The 14,170-nt window shown below is 36.4% G+C and overlaps 1 protein-coding gene across 6 annotated transcripts in view; it reads right to left on the bottom strand.

The window, feature by feature from the left end:
• Positions 1-215: 215 nt before the first annotated feature.
• RALGAPB (Ral GTPase activating protein non-catalytic subunit beta) overlaps positions 216-14,170 on the bottom strand; it is a 63,745-nt gene continuing 49,790 nt past the window's right edge. For 5 of the 6 annotated variants that reach the window (XM_060772385.2, XM_060772386.2, XM_060772388.2 and 2 more), the window contains 7 exons: positions 10,281-10,446; positions 8,422-8,544; positions 6,887-7,023; positions 5,908-6,016; positions 5,637-5,715; positions 4,826-4,974; positions 216-4,432 (listed from right to left, as the gene is read on the bottom strand). In XM_060772385.2, coding sequence (XP_060628368.2) covers positions 4,239-4,432; positions 4,826-4,974; positions 5,637-5,715; positions 5,908-6,016; positions 6,887-7,023; positions 8,422-8,544; positions 10,281-10,446 — 957 coding nt within the window. In that variant the 3' untranslated portion in view covers positions 216-4,238. The remainder of the gene's footprint in view (positions 4,433-4,825; positions 4,975-5,636; positions 5,716-5,907; positions 6,017-6,886; positions 7,024-8,421; positions 8,545-10,280; positions 10,447-14,170) is intronic. The other variant, XM_060772387.2, reaches the window with a different exon arrangement.

Here is a 14,170-nt window from a genome sequence, read left to right as displayed (position 1 = left end):
TGCCTAGCCAATCTTGGCTCATACCTGCATGATCTCATAAACTGAGGACCACTAGGTTCAATACATAAGAATATCTTTTAAATTTATTTGACTAGTTGTGTTGTGTTACATTCATTATCTGGTGTTTTTTTTTCAGGGCAAAGGATTGGCATAATAACAAACAAGCCTTTGTGCCTCCCCTAAATGAGAGATAAAGTACTAGAGACAGAGGAACGTAGCTTCACATCTCTGTATTTACAGTCTGCCTTTACAACTTAGTGCTAGGAATATTTACAGAAAATACAGTAAGAACAAAAAGATCATGTCTTGGCAACATACAGAACTTTATACACAATTGTACATGATTTCAAGCACATGGTATACAGCCACCTCCTTCTAAGCACACCTGCAGAATCCAGTTGTCCTTCAAAGAGATTTTCTTTGAAATGTGCAACCATCACTGAGCCAGTTGTATTTTTGTTCATTTATTGATGTTGAATTAGTCCTGTAATCCTCCTTGACTAAATATTCTGGACCCTGAAGGACAGCTGTATAACTCCCTGCCAGGAAGTGACTATGAATAATGGGGAGCACAATCCTTAAGGCATTCCTATCCGTTCCTCCTGAAATAAATAGGGCTCGTACTGAAGACTGGAAGTAAGCTTTGTTTCCTTCAATTGCTTTATACATCTCTGCATACAAAACGACGACTTTTCCTTACATGATTGCCTTCATTTCCTTTCTCAATTGAAATTTTTTGGTTTACATTTATATTATCCTTGAAGGGTTTGCTTAAGAAAGGTACTTTATATTTCTTAAATGAAAACTCTTTATTATAAAGATACTAAAATGGACACTTGTCATAGTGCTGAAAAAATGGCATTTTACTTCCTTGATTTATCATCAGCATAATGCTCTCTTTTAAAGAGGACTGCAAGCATAACAATATTGATGATAGAAAGAGACTGGGTAAGTGTTCATAGCCCTATTGTCTCTCTTCAAGAGACTAAAATGAAAACAAACAATACATAGTAATTATAATAGCCAGACAAAATAATCAGAGGAACTATTAATGTAAATGGTATGAAGCAAGTATGTTCTACAAACTTGATTCTTTTCATTATCCTGCAGCATGCTATTCAAAACAAGAGCTGGAAATGTATAGAGCCCCCTCCCCTCGGATGCTTCCTCTATGCCAGCCTTCTTCAGCCTGGTGTCCTCTACAACTTTCCTGATTCCTAGACTGAATGCCAGTGGCCATTTGGTCTTGAGAAGTGGGGACTTAACAGTGCAACACATTTGGAAGACACCAGCCCAAGGACTGCTTTATGTCTTATGAGTCTCATTTAACATAGAAAGAAACAATTTTTCAAATGCAACTGTGCTTAGAGAGGCCTAGACAAAACATTTTATTGCAGTCAAGTCGGTCAACAGCTCTGCACACGTGAGACGAAGTTATCAGTGCATTTGGAAGCCTTCTCTTTTACATATGTATAAAACAGACAACCAGCATCTGTACAGAAAAATCACATAATATACAACATCTGGGAGAACGCAGTGAAAGCGAGCCCTTACACGTTTTCATTAATTACTCAGTGCTGTTTGGAGAGATCACTGCTCAATTTACCTCCTCCGCATTTTTTGAGCAGAGTCAAAAGTAGTAAACACATACAAATTTAGGATTCAATTCTGAATCCACCTGTGTGGTGGATATGTAAATATGAAAATACATATTTGAAGTTAGGATAACGTGGATTTAGAACATCATGCCTAATTGAGAACTTATTGAAATATAGACTAAATTAAGGCTATTTCAAGCAAAGTATGAAATCTGGTCAAGTCCTGGAGAAACAAACCTGGAAAGGAACACCTGGAGGAAAAGACTTCTACACAAGTAATCTTTGAGGTCCTATCACAATTAGACAAACAGCATTTTTTTCTTGAAGGCCAGATAATTAAATTTGAAAGGATATGGTAAATGACAATTTATTTCAAGTCTTGAATAACAAATTTGGCCATGTCTGTAGACCAGATCAAACAGCCAGTGTAAATTTAATAAATTCCCTTCCCACCTGTTTAACTTTAGCTAGTTTGGCAGATCACTAGTTTCAAAATATTTTTCCTTACTATCTTGGTTCAAAAAACCAACTCACTATTGCATTTTCTGTTGAGGGCTATTAGGTTGTTTCCTTCCTTCAAATATCTGTGTATCGAAATGTAGAAAGATAATGCTCTAAGCCAGTGGTTCTCAACCTGTGGGTCCCCAGGTGTTTTGGACTACAACTCCCAGAAATCCCAGCCAGTTTACCAGCTGTTAGGATTTCTGGGAGTTGAAGGCTAAAACATCTGGGGACCCCAGGTTCAGAACCACTGCTCTGAGCCAACACCTTTGCATTTTGTGTGTGTTATACAGCTAGCACACACATTCAAGTTTTTTATAGTGTACACAGGAAAGGCTGGATTAAGCAGAAGGCAAAGGCAAAAGATTTTAAATGTTGTCATTAAGAGCAAGAGAGCAGGCATTCACACTCTGGTGCTATAAAGGCTATTTGGGCATAGAAACTTAAAATGCCGTATTTATTAATTTTAGATATATAAGAAACAAAATAACCTTACTATCACTGGGAGAGGGATTCTTCCTGCTTTAGAATACTGGCCACTTGCCCTTTAAGGAAAGACAGTTTGTGCTGCTTTAGAAGAGATTACAAAATTAAAACAGAAACTCTTAACTAGTTATCTGCATATGTATCAGTTCTGTCCAATAGTAAACGTTAATTATTCTCACCCATATATCAGCTTTGTTCCAGATGCAGATTATGTATATAGCTCTTTTAGAATCCTCTCCACAGATCTCCACGCGTAAAACACGCAGCTTGATTTTATCAGTGTTTGCTGAATGTTGTTAAAATAATGATATTTTTCTCTATGTGTAAATAACACTAAGAAAATACTCAGTCATCTAATAATTTATTAAAAACCAGAACTAGATGTTAATGTGATTGTCACCATCAAAAACTTGCAGCTCTATATTTATTACTATTCTGCTCTCTTAGTATACTGCAATACAGAACAGAGTAGCCAATGAAACAGAAATCGTGGAAATAGGAAGAAATATGACTCCCCCGCTGCTGGGGGAGGGAGAGGGGGACTGCAACGTTTCCAGATGTTTTGACCAAGAAATGGCAACTCTTTTTAACATCTACTTCAGACTGATATATTGTCAACTAATGAAAGAAAAAGAGGGATAAAACAATTTCACTGAGAGGGAACAGACTCAGCAGATAATTTCAAGTTCAAACCTCATGGCCTGACATTACCTAACCATATTCTTCCAAGACTTAAGCTTTTTAAATAAGTCCACCACTTTACTTACAGCGAATGGATGAAATGTGGGACCAGTAAGGGAAGTTCTGTTTGGTTCTTCAATGAGTGTTTCCATCTCAATTACTTTTTGTTCAGGTTTCATAGTGAATTGCTATCACTACATGCAAAGATGGGGCTCTTTCCACAACCCCTACTTTATGATAAGGGCTGTTGCTCCTCTTTCTAAAATGGGTGCATAAGATGGGACACTGCTAGACAGGCATGCACCAGTCCCAAACCAAGAGTAACCTTGGTCCAAAGGTGCAGTCTACTCCTCTGCTGCCTCCTCTGCCAATAAATCAGGAGAAGTAGAGAGTGGCAACATTTTCAAAGGTAACCCAACTTTGAGTAACAGGCTTATTGGACATACATTTTGTGTCTGCAGACAGAGGGAAGAAAGAGCCAAATGGAAACCGCTGTCTTAACACTAAACAAAATTATACCAGGCTTGTTTACAAGTATGAAATAAAAACAGACAGTCACACAATGTATCTCGTTTTCACGAGATGTGAAAGATTTTGCTCCTGAATCTTCTACAGATACCCAGAACAGACCTTGAGGTCTTAACCTTCTCTGCTCAAAAATCAGAGACCTCGTGGAAACACTGAAAACTTCAAGGCGTGCAGTTAACCCTCTCTCTCTGCTACATATTCCTCTGATCATTACTATATAATAAATGCTGACGAAAGCTTGTTTCTGCAGCAGTGATGGTGTGAAGCTGTAGTCAAAGGGCTTGCAGGGCAGGAGACTATAGTGTGTTTTCTTGGCTCCCTTGCAACAGAAGCAGAAGTCATGCTCAGGTTGTGGTAACTTTATACAGGAGATCCAAGATAAGGAAGGTATTCTCAATGCTGTAGATACCAAGTTCTGATCTAATTGTTCAGTGACGACATGGTCTAAGGATTGCAGTTGTTAAGTCCAACCTCCTGGAAAAGTGAAGTATAAAACTCTGGCTCCAGCTGTTTGTTCCTGTATTTATTGACAATGTCAGCTATTTTCTGTTTTCGACGGACATGAGGGGGATTGTACGAATCACTTTCCAGCCTTTTTCTTCGACATATATTTATTACTGTTTGTCTCACTAAGAAACCTTAAATGAGAAAAAGAATGAAGTTAATACTGGTTATTCCTTCCAGGACATTTGCTAAAGGTTATTTGAGATCACCATTCAGCCACTTGCACACCAATCATGGTCTCTTCTTGACACTGTTACAGTAGTAGGGACCCCAAGGAAAGCCTCCCAGATCACCTACTACAATGGAACGTTTCCTGACAAAGATTTCTTTCAAAAAGGGAAAGAAAGCTACTTTACTTTGCAGGCAGATAGATATGTGCTGAAATTGGAAAAAGTAAGCATTTTGGATGACCCTCTAGAATCTTCCAGCAACCATGGCTAGTTGCATAGGACCTGTGTCATTCAGCACACTGCATTCACACCTAATTGTGGTAAGTTAATGATCACCTGCTAACTTCAAAGACTTACCTAAAGCTCTCCTACTAACAATCATCCCATCCACCAGTGGGATGACCATGCTGAATTTCCCAGTAGCTCCTTGCACTTTTACCCTGAATAATCCTGTGTTTAGAGGATGGATGAAAATCACTGCAACTTCTTTTTCAGGAGTAGCGGACCTTCAAATGCACAAAAAAGTCAACAAAGTCAATGAATATTTAAAGACAACAATACAGTATACATTTTGGGCAGGTTTCAATTTTTTTGAACATACCATATTGAATTGTTACATTCCTAACCACCAACAGAAATAGACAAGACTACAGCAATATCACAAAAATTGTAGTGGCGATACAAAAGATATACTTAATTACCCCAAAAGTCAATAAACAACTGGTAATGACCAAAATTGAGATGAGTGGTCATGATGTGATGCTTACCCACAAATTACTGAGTCATTACACAGAAAAGAATCTCAAAGGAACATTAACTGCAACGCGTTCATGAAATATTAGGATAATGGTACATATTTACTGTTGTAACTGTTTCCTGAGTTTACTCCATGAGTAAAGCATCCCTGCCATCCTTGCCATACTTGAAAGAATGTGCTGTGCTGCTGTACTTCATGGTTATCATTCTCTTCCACAGCAATTTCCACCATCCCTGAAGTGCCAATACACTCTCACAGCTGCTGGAGCTAAAATCTACAAGCAAGTAAGCTTACATGTAGTGTGTCGGTGTATTGCTTCCAGGAGTAAAGGAAATAACAAAAGGTAATGTGTAATCCACATGTAGAAGTGACCTACAAGCAGTACAATGGGAAAAAAAGGGAAAGCCATACCTTAATGAAGTGCTGCTATTTGTTGTGGTTTCTACTCCAGTACTTGTCTCTGAAACCAAGTCAGACAGAGGGAAGTTCTCTGCAACATAATGACATTCAACATAGGTTTAATTGCCAAGTGTGTTTCCTTTTGAGACACCAAGAACAGTTGTTAGAAAACTTAACTGGAAACAAATTAAATTACTGATATTTAAGTCTAAGCATAACATAATTGGACACAAAGCCACTTGTTCTCATCCAATCTATCCAACAGCAAAAATGCTTCACATACCTATATCATCATAACGTTCAACCCAAACCACATACACCTTGGTTTCAGGTCCCAGAGGAGGAACAGCTCGGCCTTGCGGCAACTTCTTTGATCTGGAAGTTGGGCTGAGCTGTTGACAAAATATCCCAAGAACAAGCATTTGCTAAATGATAAAGTAACGGTGTGCATTCAGTCTGCACTGCACAAACATTTCAAAGCAAATCAACAACTCATTGTAGAAAAAAAATAAATATTGCATTGTGGCAGGCCCAAGCTTGAACATTTCCCATAGGATTAGATTTCTTTATCTTTGTTCCACATGCATAATATACATGAAATCATTACATTTACATTTTTCCGATCTCCCTTTGTTAGAGAAGGTTCCTCAAAGCCTAAATTGTGTACTTTCAACTCAAATCTAAAATGGTATGCAGGGCTAATGTGATGGGGCATGTTGTTATTCTCCTCCTCCACTATAGCCATCATGAAAACAGGATCCAAAGGGTTTCTCAGCCCTTTGGAGAAAGTCTTTTTGAGGGGTAAACAAGGCACAGTGTTGGGAAAAGGGAGCTTCCTCTCCTCCTAAATCTGCTGGAGCTTCCTATTGCCCCAGGGAAAAATCTGGCATTGGATTGCAAATGAGACAATTTTGCCATAAAACCTCAGAAAAACAACCTTGGGTGAAGGACAGGAACAGCATGTCTGTATTGGGCTTAAAAACCTCATGAGAAAGTCCTTAGTTACTGCAGATAATAAAATATGTGGTCCTAAAAAGCATTCTGAATTCTGAGTTAAATATTTTCACAATCTGTCACACAATCCATATTATTTAATTGCAGGGGCTGACTATTCTGATTTTTTTTTTTTTTACTGTAAGCAGCTCAGACAATTTTATGCATAGGGCAGCATACAAATGTTAGAAATAAAATTAATGGATAAACGAGACCACTACTTGCATATAAACTACAGTCCTCCCTTTATAAATACAGGATACACTTGCCCTCTGAGAAGAGCTAAGATTGTCTGTATGATTGGGGAAGAGCTCAAGTGTCAGCGCTGGCTGCTTTAGTATTCCAGGTAGGAGATCCATACTGGTGTCACTTTCCTGGTCTGAGGCATTGCTTTCCAGTGAATCTGCTAAAAGACAAAAGGGAGATGTTTCTGTCAGGAAATACTTGCAACACTTGGTTTGCAGAAGGCAGAAGGTCTCATATTCAATCTCTGGGAGTTCCAGTACTGCCGGCTAAACTCTTGCCTGAAACTTCAAAAAGCTATTGTCATTTAGGCATCTATAATAACGAACTAGATGGACCACTGGTCCACCTCAATAAGACACTTGCTCTGTTCTTACGCCAACATTTTTCTACCAGCAGGAAGTAATCAACTGCGAAGACTGAATGATCATTGCAGTTAGGATCATTCAATCTTCGCAGTTCCATACCAAATATATTTACCAATCACATCTGGTTGCATTGTATCAATACATTTTTAATGCCAATATAAAACTTATAAGCAGAATTTATTATACCACAGCTAGCATCTATCTTCATTACATCAACCATAATCAGCAGCAGGTATTTAGGTTCTTTCTTTTTCTGCATCTTCCTTTTAACTAATAATGTTAGGGATTCAGTGTTTTTCCAGGTACCTTAAAAGTTTATACCTACATTTACTCAAGTCTAATGCACCATCGGATCTAATGTGTACCTCAGTTTTCAAAACCTTGAAACCAAATTTGCTGACAAATGGAATGTGCAGCAGCAAAAGGTGCACTCTTAGAAATGTTAGATCACCAAACCTTTCAGCAATGGGATAGTAAACCTTGGGATGCATCTATGCTGTAGAATGAAACTATCTCAGTTCAGTACTATGGAGTCATGGGGGCTGTAGTTTTACAAGGCTTTGAGTCTTCTCTACCAAAGAGTGTAAATGCCTCACCAAACTACAAATTCCAGGATTACATAGCATTGAGTTATGACAATATTATGGGTGACACCCCCCAAATAGGAGCTCCAGGTGCTCCTGAAGCAGCTTCCCCTATTGCTTTGAATCAGCACTAAGATTACCGTATTACCATATTTTGGCGAGATAATTTAGCCAAAAAGGGTGAGCGTTAGATTTGAATAAATACAGGATTTGAAATCGCTCCAAGACTTTGGAAAATCCTTATAGGGCCATGTCACTTTAAAGTAAAAGTGGATAAATATTAAGTACATAACAGGCAATCACTTAACACTTAAATGCAAACTATTTTGATAAAGCATAGACAGCAGAAACATGCAGAGAAAGCTCAAACCAATTTGGGTTCTCTACAACACATCTCTGAAGACTTAGTGTGTATCTAATTCTGTTTTGCAGTATATCACCCTTCCCACACATACATGTATGTGTGGAAAGGGTGATATACTGCAAAACAGAATTAGATACACACTAAATTGTACACAAACTGTTGCAAATCATGATGTATTCCTAAGGTAAACACTGAAATCTTTATATTGGTCATAGACTCAACAGACACAAACACAGCATACTTACTTAAGGACTCCACAGGGGAAGGGACTACAAAAGCTATCTCTGTAAGAGCATCTGCATAATAGAGTGCTTTCTTCTGCCCATTAAAGAGACTGGCTCCAACATCTTCTGAAGAGATGATTTCATCTAAAAATGAAGGAAACAAAAAATAAATGGGAAGATGTTCATGACGTTTAAGCATAAGTTTGGAAAGTTACGGTTTACAGAAATTATACTGTGTAACTTATTATGAAACCCACCTGCTGCAAAAGAAACATAACTGTTTTAAAAACTTCTGTATATGTCCCTTACTTCTCATAGTCCCTTTTCAGGAAACAAACATTTGAAAATGTCTCCTCAAAATGCCTCCTATGACGTTTTTGCCTCCACCAAAATAGTGAAAAAGTAATAAGAAAATATTACTCATGGCATGAGATAAAAATATTTGCAAAACACACTGTCATAACAAACTTGTCTCCTTTTATGGGCCAACAAGAGCTTGAAGATTGTCTAGGGAGGCCCTGCTCTCAATCCAACCCTCTTCGCAACTGTGATTGGTGGGGACAAGAGACAGGGCCTTCTCAGTGGTGGCCCCTCGGCTGTGGAACTCCCTCCATAGTGACATTAGGCAGGCCCCATCCCTCCTGGCCTTTAGAAAAAAGCTTAAGACCTGGCTTTGTACACAGGCGTTAGCGAATAGGATATTACAGAATTGGACTTCAACAACCTGAATAATGACTATGGACTTTAGAAAATGACTATGGAAAAGTATGAGATCAAGAGTCAGCACTTTATATGGTTTTTAATCTGTTTTATTGTTGAATTGTTTTGATTATTCATATGTTTTAACAATTTTATAATTTGATGGGGCATGTTTTATTGTTATGTCCATGTGGCATTGAATTTTGCTGGCGTTTGTAAGCCGCCTTGAGTCCTTTGCAGGGTGAGAAAAGCTGGGTAAAAATGAAGTAAATAAATAAAAAATAAAATTATAATGTTATTGTTCTAAGAAGTAAACTGGGAAACTGTCGAAGTAAAATGCGACAGGCAGTCTTGTTACTCGTAAAACATTGCTTCCAAGGTCTGCAACAGGAGCTATATTTTTCTCATTTTCAAACTTACTATTAACTTCTAGGCCAACATCCTAAAACCATGATAAATCATAGAGAGATCAAAATCCATGCAAAGCAAAGCATTAAAACAGGAATGGACAACAGCTGGAGACAAGGTGGCTACATTTCTTTTACAGGTTTTTTTAAAAAGTGATTTTGATATGTTTTAAAATGTTTTTTAAATCTTTGTATTGTTTTACTTGATTTTTATTTGTTCATTGCTTTTGGAGACCTTATGGGTTGGAAGGAGATACAGAAATACTTTAAATATAGTAATATAATCTCTCAAAGGACTTTGGAAAGCAAAATCCCCATACATACACACAATTCTGCAAAAAAAAAAAAAGTAATTTCAACCATGTTGGAAGATGGTCTTCCGATTCCCAAGAGAGTTCTCTTTTACAACAGGTAGTGACCGAAGCATCTCCAATGACTACAATAACCCAAGAATACCCCTCACGCTCCCACTTCACTCCTGAAGGAGTCTTGACTACAAGAAGAAAAGCAACAATGTGAAGGTCCTCCTTTCAAAATTACACTGAAATGATGGTAGCAGCAAATGTACAGTCTTCTCATCTCTTCCAATGCAGCAAGTGTTCACTTCAAGGGGCATTTTAACCACTGAGATCTTGAACAGAGGATGTGCTCTAATACTGGAGGATCTGCATGAGCTAACTCTCAATTTTATCCTCCTCTGAAACATGAAAATCAAAACCATGTAAATGACAGAAAGCATTAAAGCAGAAAAAACTCTGCACCACAGCTTCGCACCTTGCTCAGATCCCTCATCATCGCAGAAGCTGTTAATGGACCAGCTAGTTGAAACATGCCCTGTCCAACCAGGGTGCTTTCCCACATCAACTGACCATCCAAGTGAGAGCAAGAACTCTAGGAAGTGCGGCTGAACATTTCTGGAAGACTCTACATTCTTCAAAATCTGAAAGGAAGGAAGGAAGGAAGGAAGAAAGGCAGCCAAGCAGGAAGAAGACAAGCATTGCAGAAAGAAATGGAATTTATATTAATAATTTTACATTTCAAAAACCTTGAAGGTGTTCATAAATGCTGTCCTGATGTACCAAGCTTTATAGTTAGCACAAGAAAGGAAGAGAACTGTGTAATACAAAGAGTTTATAATGAATTCTTTTGTGAGAGTAATAATGAATGTATCTCTTAAAAACAAGGCCAGAAAGAGCTTTAACTACATCAAGTTGCAAGGACAGGAATGAAAAAAAAAAAACTGATGGCGAAGAGAAGATATGATAGCCATGTGATGCTGGACCATGGCTTATCAGACCAAAAATGAGCCTTCTGCTTTTTCACTCGTTCTTTGCCCTGTTTCTGCACAGATATAATAATTTATTTAAATATTCTCATAATCAACTAGTAAACTATTATTTAATCTTTGCACACCAGCTCGGATCAGCTTCTGGTCTGCATCTGACAAAGTAGACTTCAGCCTGCGTAAACATATGCCAGAAAACTCTTGTAAACCTTAAAAATGCCACAGCGAAAGCAACTGAAAAAATCCTAACATGGCACCATTTGTTTCCTTTTTTTTTTTTTAATAATTTTTTATTGATTTATCACATTTATTACATAGTATTACATTTTGTACATCAACCTCTTTAACATGTTGTTTTTTTGTTTTGCTCTGACATTTCCCCCCCTTTTCTCTTTTTTTTTTCTTCCTTTTTTCACCACAGTGCTCCCCTCCACCCGTCTCAAGCCACCATTCTTACATTTCATCTGTCCAAAATTTCATTTCTTCTTGTGACGGTAATTTTCCTTCCTTATTTTTTAATCCATTTACCACAAATCTTCCCCATACAGCATCAAAATCGCTTTGTTTCCATATACCTTTTTTGACCTTTAATATACATGTCAATTTATCATTTATTGCTATTTTCCATGCTTCTTTATACCACTCCTCTATTTGTATATTCATTTCTTTTTTCCAATTCCTTGCTATAAGCAGTCTTGCTATAGTTAGTAAGTTTATTATCGCTTCTTTATCCTCCTTTTTCAATTGCTTATCGTTATATAATGATAGTAAGGCTATACTAGGACTTTTATCTAATTTTATATTCATTATAGTTTCTATTTCTCTAAATACTTTCTCCCAAAAATTATTTACATATTTACATTGCCACCACATGTGTATGTATGTTCCTGGTTCTTGACACCCTCTCCAACAATTTATTGAGTTATTTTTATTCATATATGCTATTCTTACCGGTGTCAAGTACCACTTCCATATTAACTTGTAATAGTTTTCTTTAACTCGTATCGATAAATTTTTTAAATGTCTTTGTCCCCATAATTGTTGCCACTCTATTTCACTTATTTTTATCCCTAAATCCTCTTCCCAAATCTCTTTAAGGGTGCACTTTTTTGTTTTTTCATCCTTCATTTCAATTAGTATCTTATAAATTTTGCTAATTATACCTCTCAAATTTTCATGTTCTTCTACAGCCCTTCCCTTCTGTATTATTTGTTCGAATTGATTGAGTTGGCTTCCACTTCTATTATTTTTTTTCCAGTTTATTAACCATTGTTCTAATTGTATACAATGAAACCATGACAATTTTATTTCTTTAAACTCTTCCAACATCATTTCCCTCTTCATTTCCACCTTCATCCAATCCCCTATCCTATCTAAGTTTATTTCCCTTACCTTTTTATCCATTACTTTTTTTAAATTTTTTGGGAACTTCTTTTCCATCACTATTGGGGTTATAATTGATCCCTCCTTTATTAACCTCCCCTTATATTTATTCCATACTTTCAGTATGTTGCTCAGCATTGGGTTTCTAATTTCCCTCATTTCTTTTCTAGTAAACTGTTTAAAGAATATATTCCAAGTTTCATCTTCCACTTTTCCTGAATCATTGCTAAGCCAATCTATTCCCTCTTTTTTGACCATTCCTTCTATAACCAAACTTAATCTACTTGCTTCATAATATTTTTTTATATTAGGTAACGCCAGTCCACCCTCCTTTTGCGATCTGTACCATAATTGTTTATTTAGTCTGTTTCTTTTACTTCCATTACAGTACTTATTAATCATTTGTTGCCATCTAGTTAGTTCTTCTTCTGTAATTTGAAGTGGTAGCATCCTAAATATAAAATTTATTTTTGGAAGTATTTTCATTTTTACTAATGCTATTCTTCCAAACCAGTATAAGTGTATACCTTCGTACTCTATTAATTTTTTCTGGACTTCTTTCCTTAATGTTACTACATTTACTTCCTCTATCTCTTTTAAATCCTTAGTTATTATTACTCCCAAGTATTTTAGTTTGTTCTTAATTCTTATTCCCATTTTGCTCTGTTCTATAAAATCTTTTTCTTCTTCTCTTGTATAATTAAGTAGCATCATTTCTGACTTGTTCCAATTAACTTGTAAACCTGTTGCTTTCCCAAATATCTCCAAATGTTCTTTTATTCTATCCATTTTCTCCACTATATTTTCTATAAATAACAATGTATCGTCAGCGAATAAACTCACCTTCTGTTTCTCCTTTTTTCCTAACCCTTCTAAATTTTTATCATTCCTTATGTTATTAGCAAACAGTTCTATCACCATGGCAAATAGTATCGGAGACAAAGGACACCCTTGTCTGGTTCCTCTAGTCACTTTTATTTCGTTTGTGACTCCGTCATTTATAGTTACCACTGCTGAGTTCCTTGAGTAAAATTGTTTTAGTACTCCTTTTATTCTATTTCCCATTCCAAATTTATTCAATATTTCCCTTAATGTCTCCCATTCCACACAGTCGAACGCTTTAAAAATATCTAACGATAATATCCCTGCTTTTTCTTTCCCCTCTTTAGCCCAATGAATTTTATTTAATACTCTCCCTATCAAATTTGACATTTGTCTTCCTTTTATAAACCCGCACTGATCTTCTTTTATGTACTTATACATACATTTATTCATTCTATTGGCTATTATCGCGGACAATATCTTTGCATCCTGATTAATTAATGATATGGGCCTATATGACCCTGGGTCTGTTAAGTCTTTATCAGGTTTAGGTATTAATATTATTAATGATTTCCTCCATGATTCGGGTATTTTATCTCCCTTCATTATTCCATTGTACAATTCTAATAATTTTGGGGTTAAAACTTCTCTAAAGCTTTTATAATATTCTGTCCCTAGACCATCCAAGCCCGGAGCTTTCCCTACTTTTAATTTCTTAATAACTTCCTCTATTTCTTTTTTCTTAATAGGTTGTTCCAGTAACTCTTTATCTTTCTCCTCCAGCTTACTCTCCCAATTTTCCTCCACATATTTCCTTATTGCCTCTATGGGGCTTGCTTTGGTTTGATATAGTTCTTTATAAAATTCTTCAAATACTTTCAATTTTTCTTTCATAGCTCTACATAATTTACCTGTTTTATCTTTTATCGTATTTATCATTCCTTCCATTTTCTTTTTCTGGGTTGATTTGGCTAGCATCTTTGAATTCCTATCACTAAACTCAAAATATTCCCTCCTTAAATAAATTAAATTTTCTTGAACTTCGTCTATTTCCATTTTATCCAATTCCTCTTTTTTTGCTCTTAACCTAGCATAAATTCGTATATCTCTCTTTATTACATATGCTTTTTCAATCTCTTCTATTTCTCTTTCTAAATTCCTTTTCCTTTCTTCT

This window comes from Anolis sagrei, chromosome 4 (assembly GCF_037176765.1).
Source record: "Anolis sagrei isolate rAnoSag1 chromosome 4, rAnoSag1.mat, whole genome shotgun sequence".
Lineage (NCBI taxonomy): Eukaryota > Metazoa > Chordata > Lepidosauria > Squamata > Dactyloidae > Anolis > Anolis sagrei.
The sequence above is the reverse complement of the archived record's forward strand: the minus strand, read 5'-3'. Positions and strand labels throughout refer to the sequence as shown.